Genomic DNA, 27,413 nt, shown 5'->3' on the forward strand with positions numbered 1-27,413 from the left:
CACTAGTTCGTTTTTAGATTTCACATAAGTGACATGATTGCATGTTTAACTAAATATGTATCTTTTAAAACACTCATTTGCCCATTCATTTTACTTTTCCTTATTATATTTGTTATGGTGATCCACGATTTTTTCTATGATTTATTTGTTTTTTGGTTATGGTGGGTCTTCGTCGCTGCACGAGGGCTTTCTCTAGTTGCAGAGAGCAGGGCCTACTCTGCCGTTGTGGTGCACAGGCTTTCCATTGAGCTGGCTTCTCTTGTTGCAGAACACGGGCTCTAGGCATGCAGGCTTCAGTAGTAGCAGTTACCGGGCTCTAGAGCGGAGGCACAGTAGTTGCGGTGCACGGGCTTAGTTGCTGCACAGCACGTGGGATCCTCCCAGGTCAGGGATCGAACCAGTGTCCCAGGCATTGCAGGGTGGACACAACCATTGGACCACCGGGGAAGCTCGACCCATGATCTTTGATGTTACTACTACAACTCAAAGAAGGCTGTTTTGTAGACCCAGCAGGTGGAAGAAGACCAGACGGTAGCCTGACATGAGCTGCCACAATTCTGAGAACTGGCCTCAAAGAAATGGGAACCAGCCAACCCTGGAAATGAAGATTAACGGTACTTAAAACAATCAAGAAGCCTCGGAGCTGACTGTGCTGTTTCTGTATGTAGCTCCTTCCTTCTGCCCACATGCCTCGCCAAACTCCCCTTTAAAAGCTGTTGCCCACTGGTTGTCGGGGGTGGGGGTGGGGGAAGGAGTCCGCCTTTGGACAACACCCTACCCCTAGTTGCCGGCCTCCAAAATAATGCAAACTTACCTTCCCATCAACCTTTTCTTTACTGGCTTTGGAGCTGCCAGCACCTGGACCCACTTTAGAGAACAGATTTTGGTGCCCACGTGAGGCTGCACTCCCGCGATATCTGGCTCCCCAGGTTTCCACAAGCAGAGCTGCCGCCATGATGACGCTATGAGGTGGATTCAAGGAGATGATGCTCACGGTTTGCTGGCCCCGGGAGGGAGTTTGGGGGACGTTCCTAGCAGCTGCCAAAACCCATTTGTTTCGGGGGTCCTCCTGGTTTCTCCCCTGCTCGGCACTGGCTGTCTTCAGCCAGGGCATTATTTGGTTTATGATAGTATTAAAGAATGGTAAACCTCTGAGTCCCAGGACTGGACATAATCAATCTCAGCTAAATTCCTTTTCCCATGTAACCCACCCTATGAGCTCAAGAAGTCAAAAGGCACCTGGAATATGGGCAGGAAAGGAGCCATGTTCTCATCCACCCTTGCTTCTTATATAGGGAACACTGGCCTAGTGTATGATGTTAGAGCTGGGGATTTGAGATGAGATGGTTGGATGGCATCGTCGACTCAATGGATGTGAATTGAAGCAAACTCCAGGAGATTGTGAAGGACAGGGAAGCCTGACATGCTGCAGTCCATGGGGTCGCAAGGAGAGGGACACGACTTAGTGACTGGACTACAACAATAAGCCCCCTCCTGCCTGGTGGGCCTGCCCTGACCTGGACTCTTAGGGTCACTCTGAGCTCTGTGTGTATCTCTCTGTCCATCTGGAGATTCTTCCCTCAGAGCTCTCTGGGTCTAGAGCATCCCTGGACAGCAGCCCGGGGCTCAGAGCCAAGCCTTTCCTGTCTGCCCAGGCTCTCAGGTCAAGGTCTGACTCAGAAACAGGCTCTCATTATGTCACAGTCTCAGCCACACCAAAACCTCAAATGAAGACACAGACACCAACTGTTTACAAAGAGTCTACTCATGACAAAGTATCCCAAGGCTGTTTTTCCCCTCCTGAGTAACGGTAAAGTTACTCACTGAATGTCAACCCCAAGTTACATTCTGCCATCACGATGGGGAACACCAGCTCTTTGCCTGTCGAGGTGCTATTTCTCTCGCCTCTCCCTGCTTTCCAGTCTGAGCTCTCCCGAACCATCCAGAAACTGTGCCCCCCTCCTCTTGCCCCACCCTCCCCTCCCCCACGCCCTCCTGAAACCTGGCCTGCACAATGCCCAGCCTTCTGGTTTAGACCAACGGGTCCAGGACATATAAACTTCATGGACTCTCTTGGGAAAAATCAAATCCCTCCCTGTGTTTATAATTAACTGTTACTTTAGGAAAACACAAGACTACAGATCAATAGGAGTCAGGGGTAAAAAGGGGCACCCAGGCCATGCCTTTATCCAGGGCAGGAGTGTACAAGCCGGAGCCCAGAATGCTGGGCTCTCCAAGTGCTGCCGCTTCCATGCTTTTTCTTGTTGCGTTTCTGGAAGCCCACACATGCCTTCTTTTTTCCCCTCTGGTCTTGGCTACACAGCCTTTAAAAATAGTAATTTTGAAAAAAGGCAACCAGACACGCCAGAAATAACCACCGGTTCAATGAACTTCTGAACAAATATGGCAACATTGACAAGGCAATTCTAAATTCAGTTCAGTGTCTGGCTTTTATTCCATGAAGGAAGTCTAGAAGATGGAGAAAAACAGACATTGAAGTTAATTTAAGAAAACAAAAGAAGGGCTTCAGAAATGAGAGAAAATAGCAAAGAAACTTGGTGAGAGAACAGCTCGTTTGCAAAGCCAGCCCTGCTCTGCCCTCACGCTTTGAGCGGCCCCAGAGAAGCACACGGACACGACGCAGATGCCGGGATGAGGCGTGCCTGGTTTTACATCTTGGCTCTGCTGCTTTCTGGCTGGCTGATACAGGGAGTCACCGAGCCTCTCTGTCCCTCGGTGGTCCCATCTGTCAGTGGGAGGTGGCTGTTTCTACTCAGACTTGTGAAGATGCGCTAGGATTAAAGCATATCAAACTCCCCTATCAGAAAGGAGCATGAGGAGGCTTGGGGAAGATGGACATATTCTGTAATCTGGTTCTGCGGGTGGTTTCCCTTATTTAGCTAGGCCGGGTCTTAGTCGCAGCATGTGGGATCTACTTCCCTGACCACCGATCAAACCCAGGCCCCCAGCCTTGGGAGCATGGTACCTTAGCCACTGAACCACCAGGACTTTTATATTTTAAATGGGTACCATTTCTTGTATGCAAATTAAGCCTCAAGAGAGTTGTCAAAAAACAGAACAAAAACAAAAGACAACTCCCAAGACAGAGATAACATGAGACAGGTTTGGCACTGTTTATGACAGTGCCCTCAGTGCCCAACGGGGGAACAAGTCTTGTTGCCATAGCCGCAGCAGACCCGAGAAGGGAGTGAGAACCTCAGTCTATCTGTTGTGGGACTCAGAGGTGGTGGGGCTGGCAGACTGAGGTCAAGCTTGGGGTCGCTCACTTTCCTGATGCCACAGACCCGAATGCACAAACAGAACCATGGAGCTTGGGGTGGAAGATCTCAAAGGCTTTTCAGAGCCTAGCAGATACCCTTTGTCAGGGCAAGTTTTAGAGAAGTGGAGTGTTGGTCACTCAGTCGTGCTGCGCTGTTTGTGACCCCATGAACTGTACGTATCCCGCCAGGCTCCTCCGTCCATAAGATTCTCCAGGCAAGAATACTGGAGTGGGTTGCCATTACCTTCTCCAGGGGATCTGCCCAATCTAGAGACTGAACCTGGGTCTTCTGCATTGCAGGCAGATTCTTTACTGTCTGAGTCACCAGGGAAGCCACCTTTAAAGGAGAAAGTGAAAATGAAGTCACTCAGTCGTGTCCGACACTTTGCGACCCATGGACTGTAGCCCACCAAGCTCCTCTGTCCATGGGATTCTCTAGGCAAGAATACTGGAGTGGGTTGCCATCTCCTTCTCCAGGGAGAAACATGGGGTAAATCAGAGAGCAAGGGTCTATGAGCCTCTCCCATCCTGGGGGGTCAATCCTGGGCTACTCTGCAGAGGCCACGGGACCACAGGGTGCTGAGTCAGGAGACGGCAGAGCCACCAGGGAAAGCACCGGGCAGCGGTGTCAGAGGCCCCGAGGGGCCAGGACAGCGAGCAGGGAGCAGTCAGCGTGCCCTGGAAACTGCACGTGGCCCTGTGGTCATGTGGCCAGGGGCAGCCACGTGGAGTGGTGGGAGGTCAGAGGCTGTCCCTAGGGTACCAGTGGCCAGAGATGGATATGGCCTTGAAGACTGTATGGGACTTGGTATAATAAAAAGCCCAAGGAAAACGCAACATAACATGGAAATTTGCACACACAGCTGAAGCGCAAAGCACCGGGACTTTTCTATAGGGAGGCAATAGCCAGTTACAGTCAGATGCCGAGCATGTAGCACTGAGAACACTGGGCTTCCCTGGTGGCTCAGGGGTAAAGCATCTGCCTGCAGGTTCGATCCCCAGGTTGGGAAGATCCCCTGGAGAAGGGGAAAGGCAGCCCACCCCAGTATTCTTGCCTGCAGAGTTCCATGGACAGAGGAGCCTGGTGGGCTACCGTCCCTGGGGTCACAAAGAGTCAGACACGACTGAGCGGCTAACACTGAGAACATTAGAGAGGTAGGACGGATGTTCTGTGCTGCCCAACTGGGAACGTGAACCAAGAAGATGTGTGGATTCAGATAGAAGGGAAAAGAAAATGGCCAGACCCAACCCTGGACTCTAGGACCCAAAACTAGAGAAGTACCAACAGAGAGGAGGGAAAAAGTGGCAGTTAAGCCCCCACCCTTCAGGTTGATGGTCAAGGCTGAAGTCCCTGTGCGTCAGTGAGAGACCTCACCATCACCACTTGAGGCTGGACCTTAATGTCACAGTGAACGGACAACCTGGGTGGTTGGTGTATGGCTGAGGCGCCCTCCTGCACCAGCTACTGTCTGACCCCTCTGGGTGGATGTGCCCCTGTGCATTCACGCCTGCTCACCATTTAGTTCAGTTCAGTCGCTCAGTCACATCCGACTCTTTGTGACTACATGGACCACAGCACACATGCCAGGCTTCCCTGACCATCACCAACTTCCGGAGCTAGCTCAGCCTCATGTCCATCAAGTTGGTGACCACCATTACAAAGTTTAAATTTCATCACACCCATTCAGGCAGTCCCCATGTTACTAATGGATTAAAAACATTTTTTTTTAAACATCTGCTCTACTGAACTGATGCCTTAATAAGCAACAGCTGCCCTTCCTCTAGAGAAGGGAGAATTTCTATGAGTGATGAGAAAAAGAAGGTTTTAAAAAAAACCCAAGTAATGAAAAAAGAAAGAAGAGTAATATCACTGAATCTTCATTTCTATTAATATTCAATATATTGGTAGCAGAGGTCATTAGGTTAAATATCCCCAAGTCAAAATTGTATTTGATATATATTCAATACTATCAGTTTATTTGTTCCTCAGTTTACCTATCTAGTATATAGCAAATAATTTTTTCTAGTGCCTACAGTAGCTCTGAAGTCAGTGTGATAATACATTTGAAAACTCTGTAAATGGGAAAATGTGCAGTATAAGGCATTACTAACACTAGGTGAAATATCTTTATTCTTACAGATTCATAAAACACTAATAAACATGCATGCCCTTGGAGGAATGGGAGCCTTAATTACAAGCCACCTGATACCTGCAGTTCAGGAGACCTGGGTTCGATTCCCTCGGTCAGGAAGATCCCCTGGAGAAAGGAATGGCAACCCACTCTAGTATTCTTGCCTGGAAAATTCCATGGGCAGAGGAGCCTGGTGGGCTACAGTCCATGGGGTAGCACAGAGTTGGACACGACTGAGTGAGTAACACTTTCATTTTGCCCTCCATGGACAGCAGCCTGCAGCCAATGACAGACTAGAACAGAGGAGCTCAGGCCGGTCCCCGTGCTTCCAAGTGGGACCACACGGTGCAGCTCATGCTCCCTAGCTCCCCAAGGGATCAGGCAAAGCAAGAATCCACCTGAGACTGCATCCTTAACTCCTCCCCTCACCTTCCCTGCCTCCCCTACTCCCCCTCAACAGGCCATCTACGTGTGATTAGGCTCTGCTTTTAGAGAATCTAACTCAAGTCTTCAACATGCCCAAACTAGACAAATTTGAGTGAAACAGTCTTCCTAGTAGCCTGGAGCCTCCAAGCCGCTAGAATCTCAGACCAAAGTCATCTGAGCTCCAGGTTCTTTTAACACTTGACCTCCAAGGTTCCCAAGCCTTGAGGCTCTCTGGATCTGGAGAGGTTGTGAGGGGAATAAAGGGCAGGAAGCTCTGGAGCAGGTTCTGCCGAGGGCTTGGAGTGGGCTCCAGCAGCTCACAGGGAACAGAAGGAAATGCTCTGTGGTGGGGGCTCTAATGTGTAGTGAGTGGGGGGTAGTGGCTGAGCCCAGGGCAGAGGTGACACGTGCTCCCTGGGGAGGTGAGACAGCAGGGCCACAGGTCTGGAGAGCCTGGGAGCCACATGTTAGAAAGTTACCAGCTGATTGCCCACGGGGTCTCCCTTGAGTCATAAAGCCACACGGGCCATGCCTTTCTGGAACGATCAGCGGCTGTCTCCAGAATCTGAGACGCCTGCTGGCGGCGACTAATTTCTCACCCAAGTACTAGACAGCTAGAGTCACTGCCTGCCTTTGACTGTCTGTTGTGCAGGGGGCTGGAGTCAATAATGCATGGGGAAACGAGGCCAGCATCACACAAATCTTTACATCCTTCAGTGCAGGGGCCTCATACCCTCCTCCATCAGCACAAGAGTGAAAGGGAAAGAAGGACCCTTCATGTTCAGTTGCTCAGTCAGGTCTGACTCTTTGCAGCCCTGTGGACTGCAGCACACCAGGCTTCCCTGTCCTTCACCATCTCCCGGAGCCTGCTCAAACTCACGTCCATTGAGTCAGTGATGCTATCCAACCATCTCACTCTCTGTTGCCTAGTTTTCTTCCTGCCCTCAATCCTTCCCAGCCTCAGGGTCTTTTCCAATGAGTCGGCTCTTCGGAACAGGTGGCCAAAAGATTGGAGCTTCACTGGGCTCCACTGGGCTCAGACCATATCACAGGTCCTGTTCTGAGTGATGTACTTCCCATCTTAGAATAACAGCAGCCAGCAGGCAGACAAAACCTCGCCTCCTTGCTGGGCGCCTGATCCTCCTCCGGCTCCACCCTTTGCACCCCACCCGACCCACGTCCTCCTGGTGAACAGCAGCAGTTGCCTGCCTTGGCTCTCTTCCTCCCTCCAGCTCGTTCCTGGGATCACTGCAGTGCTGCCTAGGTATATTCCATGCCTCAGATACACGCTGAAAACATGAGGCTTCCAGAATCTTCTGATACTTGGAAGCCAGTGTACACTTTTAGCTTCCATGGACTGGATCTGTACATCCTTTGAGCACTTCTTCCACCTGGAAACATACACTTCCTTTAAAATTTCACCTTCTATGAAGCCTCGTTTTCTAGCTTTGCCTTTTGCCTCATCATCTGTGGCTTTTCTGTCTCTTCTAAGGCACTCAGTTTACTAGTTACCTTTAGGGTTGGGACAATTTTGCTCAATCTTGATTACACAGTAGCTTGGACCCTGCCAGATGAAGGGAGGGGGAGAGAGTGAATGAATGAATGGCCGGGCAGTTGTACAAAGCATGTTGTTGTTCAAAGTCAGACACATCCAACTCCAAAATCTGGTTTGGTCCACCCTCCCCAAGATGACTCCTCTCCAATTTGAAAAAGTTCCTTAAATCAAAAAAGTTCACTGGAAAAGTGAACATGTAAAGGGGGAGTCAAATAGCTGGTGACAATGTTCTTGTAATGCACACTTCCAGTGACACAGATACTGAAAACCATAACAGTCTGTGTGTTCAGCCAAGTGTAGAAATCAAAATTCCTGACCAGCAACTGAAAGCTCCAGCAACTCTGCTTTGCGGTGAGAAAATAAACACCATTTCAGACACACAAGACCTGCATTATAGTGCTCATTCTGCTGGGGCCAGTAAACAGCCCGCTGGCGGGGTGGGTGTGGCTCGTGGGATGATACAGCGCCAGAGATGCAGCCAACTCACTCACACCTCGGGGTGCGCACGGGTCTGCTGTGAGGTGACACCCTCAGCAAACAGGAAGGCAGGTCTTCAGCCTGATTCTTCTCGGACGGGTGAATCCATTAGGACTGGAGGAACTCCTGCCTGCCACAAGACACCAGCAACCGAGGAAAGTGCTGGGAAATGGCTCAAACTGTGTTTCAAGGACTTGTCCCAGGCTGTCACTTTGTTACGAGAATGTGACAAGCAAGTAGGAAGTTTTTAGAAGTTTCTGTAACAATTCGATGGGGGAATTTTATGTCTATTTTTATTTATATCTGGAATATCTTTGCTTTAGCTTTATGCTAATTCACTTTTATTGCAGTTTACCAAAACCTGTCAGTCTATAATAACTAAAAAACAGAAATTTGTTTACAAATTGCACACAGAAAAAAAAAATTTAAAGTTGCACACAGAGAGTTTGAGACAACAATGACAAAATCTCAGTATTCATCATAAAACACTCCGAGGGGAAAAACATAAGCCACAGAGTGAGAGAGAAAATTTTAACACATAAGGTTTTATATAAAGAAGAAATCCTACGTTATATGCATGTTAGTCCCTCAGCTGTATCCAACTCTTGGAGTCAGACTAGAGTAGCCTGCCAGGTTCCTCCGTCGTCCATGGGATTCTCCAGACAAGAATACTGGAGTCGGTTGCCATGCCCTATTCCAGGGGATCTTCCCTACCCAGGGATTGAACCCGGGGACTCCTGCATTGTAGGCAGATTCTTGACCATCTGAGCCACCAGGAAGATGCCTAATCAAGTCAATCAGAGAAACGGGCAAACATGTTGGACAGAGGTTCTACTTGGGTAGAGAAATGGATCTGACGGAGCAGTCACCAGCTTAGCAGAAAGGTAGAAAGTCTCACGCTCCTGAAGCTTGGTGAGGAAGGGTGCTGAAGCAGGACTCTTCCACACAGCTGGTGGGAGAGGAAAATGGTCAAAACCCTTTAGGAAACTCTCTGGCAGCGTCCACAGAAGCTGGACACCCACCCATTCCATGGGCGGTGACGCCTCTCCCAAAAGCCAACAGAAAGGTGTTCAGGTGTGAAATGAATGATGTAGATGGGAACGATCATGGCAGCGTAAGCTTGTGACGGTCAGAACGTGAGAACAAGGCAAATGACCATCAGCAGACGCCACGGGCAGTGTGTTCACACCATGGAGAGTGAACTGCAATGAACACAACAAACCACAGCTCAGGCCGCAACACGGGTGAAGCTCACAGACAGGACAGCACCCTAGTGTCATCACGGTTCTACCGCATGACCTGCTGGGCATCCTGGGGACAAACTGCCCTATAAATTCAGTAGCATCGTGGTGCTGGAGTCCTCCCCCTCTAGAAAGCCAACTTCCGCTTGGTACTCAGATGTCATGGGCATCAGGAAGGTGGCCCTGAAGGAGTCCTGGGGAGGGAGGAGACCTGTGAGGTCAGGGAGCAATGCAGGGTCGGCATGAGGTCCACAGTGCAGGAGTCACAGGAGAGAGAGAGAAATTTAATTCTCTGGGAGAATTCCCAAGGGGCTGGGCAGGGGTGGGAGGCAGAAGACTCACTCCCCCAGGTAAATGCTGCTGAGGGACTGGGGAACGTCTCGGGGAGTCAGATCAGGTTTGGGGAGCTCTGCCCACCAGGAGTCTTTTTAGCCTCAGCTATAATTTCATTCAGGCTTCCCTGCTGGCTCAGTGGTAAAGAATCCGCCTGCCAATGCAGGAGACTTGAGTTCCATCCCTGGGTTGGGAAGATCCCCTGGAGGAGGAAATGGCAACCCCCTCTAGTGCTCTTGCCTGGATTATGGACATCGGAGCCTGGCGGGACACAGTCCATGGGGTCGCAAGAGTTGGACATGACTCTGCTACTAAACCACCACCGTATCATTTCAATCAGACACAAGGGGCAGCGTAGGGGGTAGAGCAAGGCCGCAGGGGCGCCATCCACACAGCGGTCATGGAGCTGCCTTCCTGCTTACCTTTCCCGCAGGCCTGGACCAGCCCGTACCACTCCCCGCAGCTGTCGCAGAGCAGGGTGAAGGCCGTTTCGCGCTGGCCAGTCACGTGGCCCGGGGCGCACACGTACAGCAACTCGTCCCCCATCTCCAAGCCGGTGCGGCCCTGCAGGATGGTGTGTGGGAAGGAGGGCGGGTCTCCACACGGCTTCTCTGTGGACAAGGAAGCACAGTAAGTTTCCCCAAACTCCGCAGAACTTTTTCACCCTGAGAGAAATAAAAAACCGAAAAAGTGACCCCCCTCTTCCCTCACGGGTGCTGCCTGCACCCTGAATGGAGATCGCCTTCACCCTGGCATCCCCCACACCTGGTCGAGGGCCTGGCTCAGATGAAGCAGGCACTCAGATGTTGACTGAATTGTGTGCGCTCCAATATAGCTTTGTATTTTTAAACTGCCAGGCAACAGGACCAGAGGCAATGCCCAGCAGCAAGTTCCTTTTTGCCTTATTTATATAAATGGTAGATGCTCTTTGACAAATACTAAACTCGGATTTCCCTGGTGGCTCAGATGGTAAAGCATCTGCCTACAATGCGGGAGACCCGGGTTCGATCCCTGGGTCGGGAAATCCCCTGGAGAAGGGAATGGCAACCCACTCCAGTACTCTTGCCTGGAGAACCCCATGGATGGAGGAGCCTGGCGGGCTACAGTCTATGGAGTCGCAAAGAGTCAGACACGACCGAGCGACTTCACTTTCACTTTCACTTTCAAACTGTTACAAACTATAGAATAGAAGTTGCCTCTCCCTTCCCCCAACCTTGACCCTGAAGATAACCCTGCTACCGGTTTGGTTTTTACAAATAAATGCAGATACAGATATAAAGCATTTCCTAGGGAACACTAGCAGTAAAGAACACTTCTGCCAGTGCAGGAGACTAAGAGAAGCAGATTCAATCCCTGGGTTGGGAAGATCTCCTGGAGTTCAGTTCAGTTCAGTCGCTCAGTCGTGTCCGACTCTTTGCGACCCCATGAATCGCAGCACGCCAGGCCTCCCTGTCCATCACCAACTCCCAGAGTTCACTCAGACTCACGTCCATCGAGTCCGTGATGCCATCCAGCCATCTTATCCTCTGTTGTCCCCTTCTCCTCCTGCCCCCAATCCCTCCCAGCATCAGAGTCTTTTCCAATGAGTTAACTCTTCGCATGAGGTGGCCAAAGTACTGGAGCTTCAGCTTTAGCATCATTCCTTCCAAAGAAATCCCAGGGCTGATCTCCTTCAGAACGGACTGGTTGGATCTCCTTGCAGTCCAAGGGACTCTCAAGAGTCTTCTCCAACACCACAGTTCAAAAGCATCAATTCTTCGGCACTCAGCCTTCTTCACAGTCCAACTCTCACATCTATACGTGACCACAGGAAAAACCATAGCCTTGACTAGACGGACCTTAGTCGGCAAAGTAGTGTCTCTGCTTTTGAATATACTATCTAGGTTGGTCATAACTTTTCTTCCAAGGAGTAACACACTTCTGCCAATGCAGGAGACTAAGAGAAGCAGATTCAATCCCTGGGTCGGGAAGACCTCCTGGAGTAGGAAATGGCAACCCACTCCAGTATTCTTGCCTGGGAAATCCCACGGACAAAGGAGCCTGGCAGGCTGCAGTCCATGGGGTCACTAAGAGTCAGACAGGACTTAGTGACTCAACAACATTTACATTACAGCACACACAAAGACAATTATATATGTGTATGTGTCTGTGCATCTGTGTGTGTGTGTATGTGTGTGCATGTGTGTGCTTAGACCTGTCTGACTCTTTGCAACCCCATGGACTGCAGCCTGCCAGGTTCCTCTGTCCATGGGATTTCCCAGGCAAGAATACTGGAATGGGTTGCCGTGCCCTCCTCCAGGGCATCTGCCCAACCCAGACATCAAACCCACGTCTCCTGCGTTGGCAGGTGGATTCTTTACTGCTGAGCCACTGGGGAAGCCCATAAATGGGTTAGATCGGGATGAAATTAAAAGACTCCTGCTCCTTGGAAGAAAAGCTATGACAAAACTATACAGCATATCAAAAAGCAGAGACCTTACTTTACCAACGAAGGTCCATCTAGTCAAAGCTATGGTTTTTCCAATAATCATGTATTGATGTGAGAGTCAGACTATAAAGAAAGCTGAGCGCCGAAGTATTGATGCCTTTGAACTGTGGTATTGCAGAAGACTCTTGAGAGTCCCTTTGACTGCAAGGAGATCCAACCAGCCAATCCTAAAGGAAATCAGTCGTGAATATTCATTGGAAGGACTGATGCTGAAGCTGAAACTCCAGTACTTTGGCCACCTGATGCGAAGAACTGACTCATTGGAAAAGACCCTGATGCTGGGAAAGATCGAAGGCGGGAGGAGAAGGGGATGATAGAGAAATGAGACGGTTGGATGGCATCACTGACGCAACGGACATGAGTCTGGGTAAGTTCCAGGAGTTGGTGATGGACAGGGAAGCTTGGCGTGCTGCAGTCCATGGGGTTGCAAAGAGTTGGACACGACTGAGCGACTGAACTGAACTGAATATTTATTACTGAGTCCCTGCTTTAAAAAAAATAAACTAATTTTTGGAGCTGGTTTAGGTTCACAGCAAAATTGAGTGGAAGGTACAGGTTCAGAGATTTCTCCACCGGGCACAGCGTGGACCACAGTGGTATGTTCATTACAACTGATGAGCGTACATGTCATTATCACACACAGTCCACGGTTACCTATGTGTTCACTTTTCATGTTCCACATTCTATGGGTTTTGAGCAATGTGTAATTACCTATATCCACCATTGTAGTATTACACAAAATCGTTTCACTGCCCTAAAAATCCTCTGTGCTTCGTCTGTTCGTTGCTCCTAACTCCAGGCAACCATCAATCCTTTTCCTGTCCCCTTAGTTTTGCTCTCTCTAGAATGTCATTTAGTTGGAATCATGTAGTAGGAAGCCTCTGGAGACGGGCTTCTTTCATTTCATAATATGCATTTAAGTTTCTTTCATGTCTTTTCATGGCTTGATAGCTCACTTCTTTTAATAACTTTTTCTTATTTATTCATTTATTTGGCTGTGCCCGTCTTAGCTGTGGCATGTGGGATCTAGTTTCCTGACCAGTGATCGATCCCGGGCCCCCTGCATGGGGAGTACAGAATCTTAACCACTGGACCACTAGGGAAGTCCCCTCATTTCTTCTGAGCACTGAATCATATTCCATTGTCTGGCAGTGCCGCGGTTTATTTATCCATTCACCTACCGAAGAGACATCACGGTTCCTTCCAAGTTTTAACAATTATGAAAACTGTCAAAAATGCTATAAACATTCATGTACAGGTTTCTGTGTGAACTTAAGCTTTCAGCTGGGCCTTCCTCAGTACTGGCTCAGCAGTAGAGAATCCACCTGCAATGCAGGAGACGGGGGAGACGTAGGTTCTATCCGTGAGCTGGGAAGATCCCCTGGAGGAGGAAATGGCAACCCACTCCAGTATTCTTGCCTGGAGAATCCCATGGACAGAGGAGCCTAGAAAGCTACAGTCCATGGGGGTCACAAAGAGTTGGACACAACTGAGCAACTAAACAACAAAGTTTTCAACTAATTTGGGTAAATATCAAGGACTGTGACTGCCGGACTGCATGGTAAAAGATGTTTAGCTTGGTGAGAACCTGCCAAACTGTCTTCCAAAGGGGTGTGTCAGTTTGCGTTCCCATCGGCAAGGAATGAGAGTTCCTGTTGCTCCACATCCCCGCCACCATCTGGTGTCATCAGTCTTCTGAATTTTGGCCACTTTACTAGAGATGTAGTTGTATCTTGTTTTAATTTGCCTTTCCCTGATGACATATGACATGGAGCAATTTTTCATATGCTTGCTTGCCGTCCGTATATCTTCTCTAGTGAGGTATCTGTCTGGGTCTTTTGCATATTTTTTTAACATTTATTTTTTATTTATCTGGCTGCCCTGGGTTTGAGTTGCAACATGTGGGATCCAGTTCCCTGACCAGGGATTGAATTCACGCCTCCTGCATTCAGAGCACGGAGTCTTAATCACTGGACCATCAGGGAAATGCCTTTTGTGTCTTCTGTAATTGAGTTGTTCATTTTCTTAATATGGAATTTCAAGAGTTCTTTGTATATTTTAGGGCTTCTCGGGTAAGCTCAGCTGGTAAAGAATCTGCCTGCAATGCGGGAAACCTCGGTTCGATCCCTGGCTTGGGAAGATCCCCTGGAGAAGGGGAACAGCTACCCACTCGAGCATTCTGGCCTGGAGAATTCCAAGGACTGTATAGTCTGTGGGGTCGCAAAGTGTCGGACACGACTGAACGACTCTCACTTCACTTTGTATATTTTGCATGAGAGTCTTCAGTAGATATGTCTTTTGCAAAGAACTTCCGCAGTCTGTGGCTTGTCTTTTCATTCTCTGGATAGTCTTCTGCAAAGCTTAAATTTTTAACTTTAAGGGAGTCCAGCTTATCAGTGATTTCTTTCACAGATTGTACCGTTGGTGTTGTCTTGAAAAAGCCATCACCGTACACATGGTCTCTAGGTTTTCACCTGTGTTATCTTTTAAGATTTTTGTAGTTTTGCATTTTACACTTAGGTCCATGATCCACTTTGAGTTAAACTTTGTGAAGGTGTGAGGTCTGGGTCTAGATTCTTTTCTTTTGCATGTGGATGTTCAGTTGTCCCAGCATCTATGTTTAAAAGACTAGCTTTTGCTCCTTTGTCAAAGATGAGTCAACTACATTTATGTGGGTCTATTTCTGGGCTATTGGTTTCCACGGATATTTGTCTTTTCTTTCACCAGCACCACTCGGTCCTGGCTGCTGCATCTTAATGCCAGTCTGGAAGTCATCATCTCAGTTCTTCAACCTTGTTCTTCAATAATGAGTGAGCTATTCTGAGTCTTTGTCTCTCCTTACAAATTACAGAATTGGTTTGTTCATATCCACAAAGTAACTTGCTTAGAATTATGACTGAGATTGCACTGAATCTATAGATCAAGTTGGGAATCCCAACTACGATAGGATTATCTGGGCTGCCCTCTGCAGCCTCCTCAGACTTGCCCAGCAGGGATGGGATGCCCTCAGGGATGTGCCAAGCCCAGTTCATTCTCTGAAGCGCTAGGACTAGGGCTCATCCAGAGCTCGTCTGCCCAGAACCACTGTTCTGTCTGTCTGAAGATCCTCGTCTGGCCTGTGCTCCGGCTGTTCTCTGTGTGGAGTGTCCTCTCCTCCTTTCCCTAACCACAATCCCCATGAAATTCGACCTCAACTGCCACCACCTCAGGAAGTCTCCCTAATTATCCTCCTCCTTTGTGTCATTCGGCTCTTACTTATCATTACACTGTCAACTCCTTGAAGGGTGAAAAGTCCTCTATCTCTATCTGTCTATCCACTCATCTTTCTCTCTAATTATCCATTCATCCATCCATCCACCCACCCATCCAGCTATTTGTCTACCTGTCATTGATCTATTCATCTATCTCTCCATTCATCTACCCATCCATCCAACAATCCATCTATCTATCTTGAATTTATCCATTCATCTATCTACCTATCATCTATCTATTCATTTACCCATCCATTCATCTATCTCTCTGTCCACTCAGCCATCCACCCATCTATCCATCCATCCAACGGTCTGTGTGTCTGTATATCTATCTATCCATTGAAAGCACCTGTAAGTCTGAGCACTGCTTTGCATTACCCTAGACAAATAAATTAACAATTGGCCAGTGCCAGCTGGTAATGGGTACAGAATTTTCCACACTTCCTTGGGAGACCCTAAACTGGATAGGTTCTATCAGCTGCTCAAAGTATTGCAATTTTTTGGTCTCAGTCTCCCATCACCACTGGAGAATTTCCCCAAAGCCCACCTGGAGGCATAGCCCCTCCTGCAGGCAGACCTGGGAATTAGCTGTTCTCAAAAATTCTTGCTTGCCCTGAGAAGTGAGCATTCAGTTCTCTGTCTGAAGACATTAACGAAGAGATCATTCCATTTCTGTTTTTATGGGAAATACAGGCAGGAGTAGCATGTGCAGGGGAGGGTGGAATGCAGTGCTAAGAGAATGAGGTGGGCTGGTGGAGGGAGCAGCCAGGCCAGCCCTAGCTTGGAGGGGGAGAAAGAGAAGCACACCTCAAGTAAGCCTTGGGGTGCAACAGGGAGAAGGCAAGAGGGGACTTGAATCCTCCAGACCCCACACCATTGACCCCACAAACAAGCTGCCAAGAGAAGCAAAGCCGGAGAACCCAAGTGGAGCCAGCTCATTTAATCAGCATCCAGTTGGTTAAAAATAACTTCCCTTATTAGTTTAAGTGAGATCACTACAGGGCTGGAAATTCACTGTCAGTGAAACACAAATAGTAGAAGGAAGCAGAAACGTCTACATTCATGGTGAGCTTTAGCTCAAAAAAAGACACACAGGAGGAAGCTGCCTGCACGTGCCACAGGCTCTGTTTGCCTTCAGAGCTTGTGAGGCACAGGTCTGCCGTTTTTGGAGCGAGCACCCTTCATTCTCCCTGTCTTGCTGAGAAGAAGTGGCAGCCCAGGGCTAAGTGTCGTGAAGCATCTTTAGGAAAAAGGCAACCTTTAGAGGTGATGCTGCACCCGGGCTCTGCTGAACCAGACCTCATGTGCACTCCCCAGGAGCCTCTCCTTGCTTCCCACCACCTTCCTTCGGCACACAGATTTTCCCTTGTTTTCGATTTTTTGTTTTTAACTGCAGTATAGTTGACTTACAATGCTGTGTTAGTTTCTGGTGTCCAGCCAAGTGATTCCATGCTGTATACACACATATACATGCAAACACGCACACAGTAGTCTGTGTGTGCTAATAACCCCTAATTTACCTCTCTCCCACCCCTCTTCCCCTTTGGTAACCATGGGTTTGTTTTCTAGGTCTGAGAATCTGTTTCTGTTTTGTAAAGAAGCTCGTTTATATCAAAGTTTAGATTCCACATATAAGTGATATTATACGGTATTCGTCTTTGTGTGACTTACCTCGCTTAGTATGATAATCTCTTGTTGACTGTCTACATGGTTCCAACCAGGGAAAAGTGGGGGGCCGTATGGGAGTGGTTTACATGCTCTTTCCAAAGGGCCAAAGGCAGAGCATCAGGGACAGAGCTCTCTAAGGAAAACTTGGGGAACCCATCCTGCTTTCCTGGAAGGCCCAAGAAACAGCATCCCTCTGACCCCAATCCCGCCTCAGCATGCATTCCTGAGCCCACATTTTCCCACCTAAGCCTCTCCCTGTTGGTCTGGAGGTGATGGGGGTGGGCAGGCTAGGCTCCAGAAAATTGCCCTGCGGTGCAGGGCTCAAGCGCTGTGATTCAAAGATCCCCACACAGAGCTCACTCTGCTAAAGTGGCAACAGTCCTCACATAAGCTGACAAACGTCATGAATTTGCTTCAGTTTTGGTTTTTTTTTTTTGGTTTTCTTTTTTGCTTCCCTATTGTTTTTGTTGTTTGGGAGGAGTATGTAGACCTTTTGAGGGGAAATTTTCATTTACATATAATCGCAAAGTTACAGAGAAATTCTAAGAATAAGGAACTCCCATAAATGCTTTATCCACATTTACTAATGTGTTTTCATTTTGTGCCATTTGCTTTATCATTCTCTAGACAGATATAGATATGTATATAGATATCTATATATAGAGAAAATATATATCATATATACATGCACACATACATATATGTGTAGGCTTTGTTGTTCAATTGCTGAGTCATGTCCAGCTCTTTGTGACCCTATGGATTGCAACATGTCAGGCTCCTCTATCCTCCACCATCCCCTGGAGTTTGCTCAAATTCACGCACATTGAGTTGGCGATGCTATCTAACTGTCTCATCCCCTGCTGCCTCCGTCTCCTTCTGCCTTCAATCTTTCCAGCGTCAGGGTCTTTTCCACTGGGCTGCCTCTTTGCATCATGTAGACAAAGGATTGGAGCTTCAGCTAAAGCATCAGTTCTTCCAATGAATATTCAGGGTTGATTTCCTTTAGGGTTGACTGGTTTGATCTTCTTGCTGTCCAAGGGACTCTCAAGAGTCTTCTCCAGCACCGCAATTCAAAAGCATCCATTCTTCAGTGTTGAGTCTTCTTCATGGCCCAACTCATATCCATACATGACTACTGGAAAAACCACAGCTTTGACCATATGGACCTTGATCAGCAAAGTGATGTCTCTGCTTTTTAAGACTCTGTCTAGATTTCTCATAGCTTTCCTTCCAAGGAGTGAGCATCTTTTAATTTCCTGGCTGCATGGTTGTGTATATATACATGTACAAATATGTATATATGTGTATCTGTAATCCCTTTCTCCACCACTTGAGAATGATTTGTAGATGTGATGTCCCTTTGTCCCCAAAAACCTTAGTACACATTTCCAAGAACAAGGATATTCTCTTGCATAACTGCAGTATAGTTACCAAAGTTAGAGAATTTAAGCCCTGACACAACACTACTGTCTAATTCATAATCCATATTCAGACTTCATCAATTATAGCTGTTTCCGCTGATCCAGGATCACAGACTGCATTTTGTTGTCAAGTCTTTTTGAAAGAAAAGTGAAAATTAAGTCGCTCAGTTGTGTCCGACTCTTTGCAACCCCATGGACTGTAGCTCACCAGGCTCCTCCGTCCATGGGATTCTCCAGGCAAGAATACTGGAGGGGGTTGCCATTTCCTTCTCCAGGGAATCTTCCTGACCCAGGGATCAAACCCAGGTCTCCGACATTAGAGGCAGACGCTTTAACCTCTGAGCCACTAGGGAAGCCCGTCAAGTCTTTTTAGTCTATTTTAATTCAAAACAGTTCCCTAGCCCTTCTTTATCTTCCTCGCCCTTGATGTTTTGGAAAGCCTGTAGGCCAGTCGTTCTGTATGATGGTTCTCAGTTTGAGTCTGATTACTGTCTCTTCATGATCAGATTCGAGGTATGCATTTTTGGCTACTGAAATCAAATTGTGCTCCTTAGAGTGCAAGATATCAGGAGACACATCTCATCGGTTTGACAAGAACCCAGTTTTAGAGTCACACTCATGGGTTTTAGCTTGGTGCCCTATAGGATGTGAACAGGTATCGCCAACCTCTGGCTTCTTCCCGCACTACAGCTGTGGACAGTGAGGCACACACTCACAGACACACAACCTGGGCCTGTGAGGTGGAAGGCCCAGGATTTCCTTTCGGATGGTGTGGAACATGTGGTTGGATGATCAGTGGCCCCCATCACCCCAGTCAACAGCCAGCCAACGTCCAGAAGCAAGGCCCCCACCCAGCAGCTGATGGTGGGCTCATGAATAAGCCTGGCTGAGCCCAGCAGAGAAACACAGATTGCTGTCACCCCATCCCCCAAACAGTGAACTAAACAAAGGGTTGTTGCTTTAAGCCACTACATTTATGGATGGTATGCTGCTGCTGCTGCTGCTGCGTTGCTTCAGTCGTGTCTGACTCTGTGTGACCCCATAGACCGCAGCCCACCAGGCTCCTTTGTCCCTGGGATTCTACAAGCAAGAATGCTGGAGTGGGTTGCCATTTCCTTCTCCCATGGATGGTATGTTCCACAGCAAAGGATAGCAGATACCCGTTGTTCATCAGGGGAAAGAGCTCAGACTCAGAAGGCCTGCATCTCCATTGCGATCACGAAAGAAAGAAGGTCAGGCTGGCTTTCTTTTAGCTCTGTCCTGTCTCCCTCAGAGATCTGAACCTCTGCCTCGGTTTGAGATTCAAAAAATCATTTTCATTTACTTATGTGGTTTAAAAACAAACCACGGGTATTGTTCTCCCCAGACCTTTCCAGGGCATGTCGTTCAGTCATTTGACTGCAGCCAACAGATGTAGAATCTTTTCTGGAGGGAGATGCCGTAGCAGCAGAGAAATCTACCACCAAGACACATTTAACAGGCACCAGCCGGGGCTGTAGGGTTCACTGCGGCTCTTTTTAAAAAAATACATATATGTATTTCTTTATTTGGCTACTCCAGGCCTTAGTTGCGGCACACAGGATCTTTAGCTTTGGCTTGTGAACTCTTAGTTGTAGCATGTGGGGTCTAGTTCCCTGACCAGGGATCCAACCAGAGCCCCCCCGCACTGAGAGTGCTGAGTCTCAGCCCACTGGACCACTAGGGAAATCCCCGCTGTGGCTCTTTGCTTTGTCAACTCCTCTGACCCCCTTCCCTGAAGACTGGGATTTGGTGCCTCTTGGATGTAGCCTGAGGGTTTGTATTTCTAGTATGTTCATCTGGTATTGCTCACCATCAAAGAGCTTTGGGAAACTGCATTAGTGAAGTATTTCTCCAACTTGGGTTATGTCTTATAACCACTGAGTGTGTGCGTGCACACTAAATCACTTCAGTTGTGTCCGACTCTATGCGACCTGCCAAGCTCCTCTGTCCATGGGATTCTCTGGGCAAGAATACTGGAGTGAGTTGCCATGTCCTCCTCCAGGGGATCTTCCTGACCCAGGGATTGAACCTGTATCTCTTAACATCTCCTGCACCTCTTAACATCTCCTGCACTGCCAGGCAGGTTCTTTACCTCTAGAGCCAGCTGGGAACCCCTAGGGAAGCTTTAAAAAGCCCCAACGTCCACAGCATTTGTATCTGAATCTCTAGGGCTGACCCTCAGGCCTCAGTATTTCTTAAAACTTCCCAGGTGAGAACACTGTGCAGCCAGGCAGTAGCTGTGGTGATGTCTATGACTGATGAGTAAGCAGCTTGCTTTCTCCCGCTGTGCACGGACATTCCCTTTCAGTGGCGAGAATTTCTGGCAGTGAAGGTGTCCTTTCCCCAGGGCTCATGATACGCGGCCCTGGAGACTCCCTTATGGTTTTCTCCTCATCATTCAGCTGATTTCCCATAAGAAAGTCCAATTTTCCTTTCTAGGAGCAGTTTCCTAAACCCTATAAATTTCTTTTCAGGGAAAAAGTTTTTTTTTTTTTCTTTTTTTCTTCATAGAAAAATTTCCACCATGAAGGCAGACTGAAGGGCAAGCAGTATCAGCAGCTGTAGCAGATGCTGTCAGGGGTCCATGGACGGGGGCTCTAGGTAGGCATCTGTGCATCTCTGTTGGAGGTTGGCTTGCCTATTGGAACGCTTTGTCTGAGCACACTGAAATCCAGAAGAGTCTGGGAATTTACAGCTCCCTGAAGCAGCCCTTACCCAGTGACTGACAGAAGCAGTGGTATAGATAGCCCTGCTCTTGCTCCTGATCAGGAATCCCATGATGACCTGTGGGCACTGTCTCCAGAGAGCCGCTGCAGGACCGCACCAGTTACTCCCCACCTCCCCCACCTCCCAAGCCCTGTGGACATTGATTAGTGTCCCCTCCTTCTGGCCCCCTTTCTTTCCCTGTCCCCACTGCCCCGCTGGCTTTTCTTCAGAAGCCTGATTCACAATGTTCAGTGAATCCTCATCGTAAAGCTGGCTTCTAATAGAACACAACCGAAAGGTCAACCCCCACAAGCACACCCTCCAAAACCTTTGCAGAGGCTCCGGCACTGACCTTCATCCTTAATACACAGCGCGTTGTAGGTACCCCCAGGAACCGGGCTGCTTTCAACCCTCACATCGACAGCTCGCACGGCTTGCTGCTCACCCCTCCCCTTGCTGCACACAGTCGTCCTGAAACAAAGACGACAGTGGGTTAGGAGAGCTAACCAAAACTGGGAAAGAACTCTCCTCTGCCATCAGCTCTGAATCAGCAAGTATTTTTCTGATTCGGGAGTTTTGGCTGAAAGTATCAATACTCTTCCCAGAGATAGGTCTAAAAGCAGGAAGTTGTAGGTGATGCTTGAGTTCAGGTCACATAAATTGATTCAAGTTTCAGGTAAAATACATTGCTGATCTCTTCCAGTATTTGCTTGTTTTTTATTTCATAAAATTCTGCTCTTTATTAGCTCCCTTCTTTTGGGGGGGATGGGTTTGTTTTGCTGTTCTTTTCAGATTTCTTAAGATAGATCGTTATTAGTTCCTGAACCTTCAGACTCTTTCCTTTTCTAACAGAAGCATTTAATGTTTTTGTTAAAGCATTTAATGCATTTTCCTCCAGGTATAGTTCTAGTAGCATCCCATGAGTTTGGGTGTGCTATATATGTGTGTCCATGTATGTGTGTGCACATATATATATAATTTTTGGCCACGCTGTGTGGCATGTAGGACCTTAGTTCCAAGAGGGATGGCACCCATGCCCCCTGGATTAGGAGCATCGAGTCTTAGCAACTGGACTGCCAGAGAAGTCCCTGTTATATTTTAACATCATTCATTTCCACATATATGTAAATTTCCATTATAATTTATTTTTGTCCCATGATTTGTTTAGGGGTATCACTTAAATCAACAAATAGAATTTTTTAAAATCCACCTGATGGTTCTTGTTTTCTTTTTCTTTTTTCATTTGTGCCGTATGATGTAGACACACAGCACATCTATGTACTTCCTAACATAAATGAAAACACACGTTCATAGAAAAGCTTGTACATAAATGTTCACAACAGGTTTATTTGTTACAGAACAAAAATGGAAACAAGCCAAATGCCTATCAGGAAGTGTATGGATAAATAAATTGCAGCATACTTGATGCAGTCAAATATTATTTAGCAGTAAAAAAACAATGAACCATTAATAACATAAACTATAGATGAATATCAAAATAATTTTTGAGTGAAAGGGGTCAGAAAAAGAGCATATGCTGTATGACTCTATTTATATGAAATACAAATTAGCCTCAGGTGTCAGAAACCTGATCAGTAGCTATCTGGCACAGAGGTGGATGAACGGGTGATGGAGGTAGAAAGGGAGGAAAGAGCTGCCGCTGAGTCTGTTTGTGTTTTGTAAATAAGTTCATTCGTATCTTTTAAGAATGCTTATCTGTCTTCGGCTGCACTGGGTCTTTGCTGCTGCGTGCAGGCTTCCTCGAGCTGTGGAGAGTGGGGCTGCTCTCTGTTTGTAGTATATGGGTGTCTAATTGCAGTGGCTCCCCTTGTGGCGCACAGGCTCTTGAGAGTGGAATCCGTGGTTGCGGCACGTGGGCTCAGTAGCGCGGCACAACAGGCTCAGTTGCCCTGCAGCATCTGGAATCTTCCTGGGCCAGGAACTGAACCCATGTCTCCTGCGTTGGCAGGCAGATTCTTAACCACTGGAGCACCAGGGAAGTCTGTATCTTTTTAAAATTAGACTCCACATATGAGTGACATCATACGAAATTTGTCTTCCTCTGTTGGACTTTGTCACTTAGTACGATCATCTCTAGGTCCACCCATATTGCTGCCAAAGGTGCTGTTTCTTTTTTATGCTGAGTAGGATTTCATTGCCTACATGTCCCACTTCTTTACCCATTCCCCTGTTGACGGACATTTAGATTGCATTCATGGCCTGACTCCTGTGAACAGTGTTGCACTGAACACTGGGGTGTATCGCGATTTTCAAATTATGGTTTTCTGGGGATATATGCCCAGGAGTGGGGTTGCTAGATCATATGGCAGCTCTTGTTTTTACTTTTTTTGAGGAACCTCCACACTGTTCTCCAGAGTGGCTGTACTAACTTACATTCCCACCAACAGGTTAGGAGGTGATGGTCCTTGTTTTCTAATCAGAGCATCATATTTGCTTAATTTAATCACATATCTCTTTGAATTTAAATCTGCCGTATTTCTGTTAGTCCTGCCCATTCTTTCTTCCTCTTTTCTTTTCCAGATTTTGATTGTTTGAATTCCTTTTCAGCAATCTCTTCTTCTGTATTGGTTTGGAAGTTACATTTCCTTTTATAATTCTTTTTTTTTTAATTTTTGAAGAGAGTTGCATAACCATTCTTGCAATTTTAGAACATTTTTGTCATCCCCAAAGAAACCTTATTCTCATTAGGTTACTTTCCATTTCCCTTCAATTCATTCCCCTTACCACCTTAACCAAATACTAATTTGCTTTCTATCTCAAAAAGACTTGTCTATTCTAGATATTTCATATAGATGGAATCATACAATATGTGATTTTTTGGTGAATGATTTTAGTGGTTACTCCAGAGGTTATAACATGCTTCTTTGATTTATTAAAATTTAATGTTTCTTTTACCCTCTTTCCCAACAACACAACTTAAAGTACAATGTATTAACATACTTCAAACACTTCCTGACTTATATGCCATTTTTTAGTGTTTAGTATTACTGTTATTGCTTTATATAATTATAGACCTTCCTCAACTTACAATGGGGGTTATATCCCTGCAAACTTGTAATACGTTGAAAATATGGTAAGTAAAAACTGCATATAATACACATAGCCTACTGAACATCAGAGCTTAGCCTGCTGCTACTGCTGCTAAGTCGCTTCAGTCGTGTCCGACTTTGTGACCCCATAGACGGCAGCCCCGTCCCTGGGATTCTCCAGGCAAGAACACTGGAGTGGGTTGCTGTTTCCTTCTCCAATGCATGAAGGTGAAAAGTGAAAGTGAAGTCGTTCAGTCATGTCCGTCGCTTCGCGACCCCATGGACTGCAGCCTACCCCGCTCCTCCGTCCATGGGATTTTCCAGCCAAGAGTACTGGAGTGGGGGGCCATCGCCTTCTCTGAGAGCTTGGCCCAGGCTACCTTAAACATGCTCTAAACATTTACATTAGCCTACAGTTGGGTAAGATCATCTAACAGTCTATTTTACAATAAAGCATTGAATGTCTCATGTAATTTATTGAATGCCATGCTGAAAGTGATGCTTTCTAAGGTCCACTTGACTTCACATTCCAGGATGTCTGGCTCTAGGTGAGTAATCACACCATCGTTATTATCTGGGTAGTGAAGATCTTTTTTTGTACAGTTCTTCTGTGTATTCTTGCCACCTCTTCTTAATATCTTCTGCTTCTGTTAGGTCCATACCATTTCTGTCCTTTATCAAGCCCATCTTTGCATGAAATGTTCCCTTGGTATCTCTAATTTTTTTGAAGAGATCTCTAGTCTTTCCCATTCTGTTGTTTTCCTCTATTTCTTTGCATTGATTGCTGAGGAAGGCTTTCTTATCTCTTCTTGCTTTTCTTTGGAACTCTGCATTCATATGCTTATATCCTTCCTTTTCTCCTTTGGTTTTCGCGTCTCTTCTTTTCATAGCTATTTGTAAGGCCTCCTCAGATAGCCATTTTGCTTTTTTGCATTTCTTTTCCATAGGGATGGTCTTGATCCTTGTCTCCTGTACAATGTCACGGACCTCCGTCCATAGTTCATCAGGCACTCTGTCTATCAGATCTAGGCCCTTAAATCTATTTCTCACTTCCACTGTATAATCATAAGGGATTTGACTTAGGTCATACCTGAATGGTCTAGTGGTTTTCCCTACTCTCTTCAATGTAACTCTGAATTTGGCAATAAGGAGTTCATGATCTGAGCCACAGTCAGCTCCCAGTCATGTTTTTGCTGACTGTATAGAGCTTCTCCATCTTTGGCTGCAAAGAATATAATCAATCTGATTTCGGTGTTGACCATCTGCTGATGTCTTCTCTTGTGTTGTTGGAAGAGGGTGTTTGCTATGACCAGTGTGTTCTCTTGGCAAAACTCTATTAGCCTTTGCCCTGCTTCATTCTGTACTCCAAGGCTAAAGCTGTCTGTTACTCCAGGTGTTTCTTGACTTCCTACTTTTGCATTCCAGTCCTCTATAATGAAAAGGACCTCTTTTTTGGGTGTTAGTTCTAAAAGGTCTTGTAGGTCTCAGATATGCAGATGACACCACCCTTATGGCAGAAAATGAAGAGGAACTAAAGACCCTCTTGATGAAAGTGAAAGAGGAGAGTGAAAAAGTTGGCTTAAAGCTCAACATTCAGAAAACTAAGACCATGGCATCTGGTCCCATCACTTCATGGGAAATAGATGGGGAAACACTGGAAATAGTGTCAGACTTTATTTTGGGGGGCTCCAAAATCACTGCAGATGGTGTGTAGCCATGAAATTAAAAGACGCTTACTCCTTGAAAGGAAAGTTATGACCAACCTAGATAGCATGTTAAAAAGCAGAGACATTACTATGCCAACAAAGGTCCGTCTAGTCAAGGCTGTGGTTTTTCCAGTGGTCATGTATGGATGTGAGAGTTGGACTGTGAAGAAAGCTGAGCGCCAAAGAATTGATGCTTTTGAACTGTGATGTTGGAGAAGACTCTTGAGAGTCCCTTGGACTGCAAGGAGATTCAACCAGTCCATCCTAAAGGAGATCAGTCCTGGATGTTCATTGGAAGGACTGATGCTAAAGCTGAAACTCCAATACTATGGTGAAGAGTTGACTCACTGAAAAAGACCCTGATTCTTGGAGGGATTGGGGGCAGGAGGAGAAGGGGACGACAGAGGATGAGATGGCTGGATGGTATCACAGACTCAATGGACGTGAGTCTGAGTGAACTCCGGGAGATGGTGATGGACAGGGAGGCCTGGCGTGCTGCGATTCATGGGGTCACAAACAGTTGGACATGACTGAGTGACTGAACTGATGTTGAAAGTGAAAAAGCTGAATGGTCGCCTCACCACGGAATGGCTGTAAGCGTATCAGTTTTTTAGTCTCATGATCGCACAGCTGACTGGGAGCTGCAGCTTACTGACACTGCCCTGCATCACAAAAAAGTATCAGATAGTATCTCACTAGCCTAGAAAGAGATCAAAATTCACAACTTGAAGAACCATTTCTATTGAAAGAATAATGCTTTCCTACCATCATAAAGTTAAAAAGTTGTAAGGTGAACCACCATAAGTCAGGGACCATCTGTTCAGTTCAGTTCAGTCGCTCAGTCGTGTCCGACTCCTTGCGACCCCATGAATCGCAGCACGCCAGGCCTCCCTGTCCATCACCAACTCCCAGAGTTCACTCAGATTCACATCCATCGAGTCAGTGATGCCATCCAGCCATCTCATCCTCTGTCGTCCCCTTCTCCTCCTGCCCCCAATCCCTCCCAGCATCAGAGTCTTTTCCAATGAGTCAACTCTTTGCATGAGGTGGCCAAAATACTGGAGTTTCAGCTTTAGCATCATTCCCTCCAAAGAAATCCCAGGGCTGATCTCCTTTAGAATGGACTGGTTGGATCTCCTTGCAGTCCAAGGGACTCTCAAGAGTCTTCTCCAACACCACAGGTCAAAAGCATCAATTCTTCGGCGCTCAGCCTTCTTCACAGTCCAACTCTCACATCCATACATGACCACTGGAAAAACCATAGCCTTGACTAGATGGACCTTTGTTGGGAAAGTAATGTCTCTGCTTTTGAATATGCTATCTAGGTTGGTCATAACTTTTCTTCCAAAGAGTAAGCGTCTTTTAATTTCATGGCTGCAGTCACCATCTGCAGTGATTTTGGAGCCCAAATAAGAAAGTCTGACACTATTTCCAGTGTTTCCCCATCTATTTCCCATGAAGCGATGGGACCATCTGTATGTAATTTCAATTCACCCCTATATTTACTTTTACCACTCAATTCTTTCTTGCGTCTCCAGTTGGCCACCTCCAATTATTTTCCTCCTGCCAGAAGAACGTGTTTCAGGGTTTCATTTAGTGCAGGTCATATGTAATCAATTCTCTCAACTTATATCTGTCTGAAAATTCTTTATTTTACC

The 27,413-nt window shown here is 46.9% G+C and overlaps 1 protein-coding gene across 1 annotated transcript in view; it reads right to left on the minus strand.

The window, feature by feature from the left end:
* The window catches only part of SUSD5 (sushi domain containing 5), a 47,183-nt gene that overhangs the window by 5,933 nt on the left and 13,837 nt on the right, over positions 1-27,413 (minus strand). The window contains exons 3-4 of the mRNA XM_069561334.1: positions 21,352-21,470; positions 9,867-10,055 (exon numbers count right to left, since the gene is read on the minus strand). Of these exons, the coding sequence (XP_069417435.1) occupies positions 9,867-10,055; positions 21,352-21,470 (308 nt within the window). The remainder of the gene's footprint in view (positions 1-9,866; positions 10,056-21,351; positions 21,471-27,413) is intronic.

Source organism: Ovis canadensis, chromosome 19, assembly GCF_042477335.2.
Source record: "Ovis canadensis isolate MfBH-ARS-UI-01 breed Bighorn chromosome 19, ARS-UI_OviCan_v2, whole genome shotgun sequence".
NCBI lineage: Eukaryota > Metazoa > Chordata > Mammalia > Artiodactyla > Bovidae > Ovis > Ovis canadensis.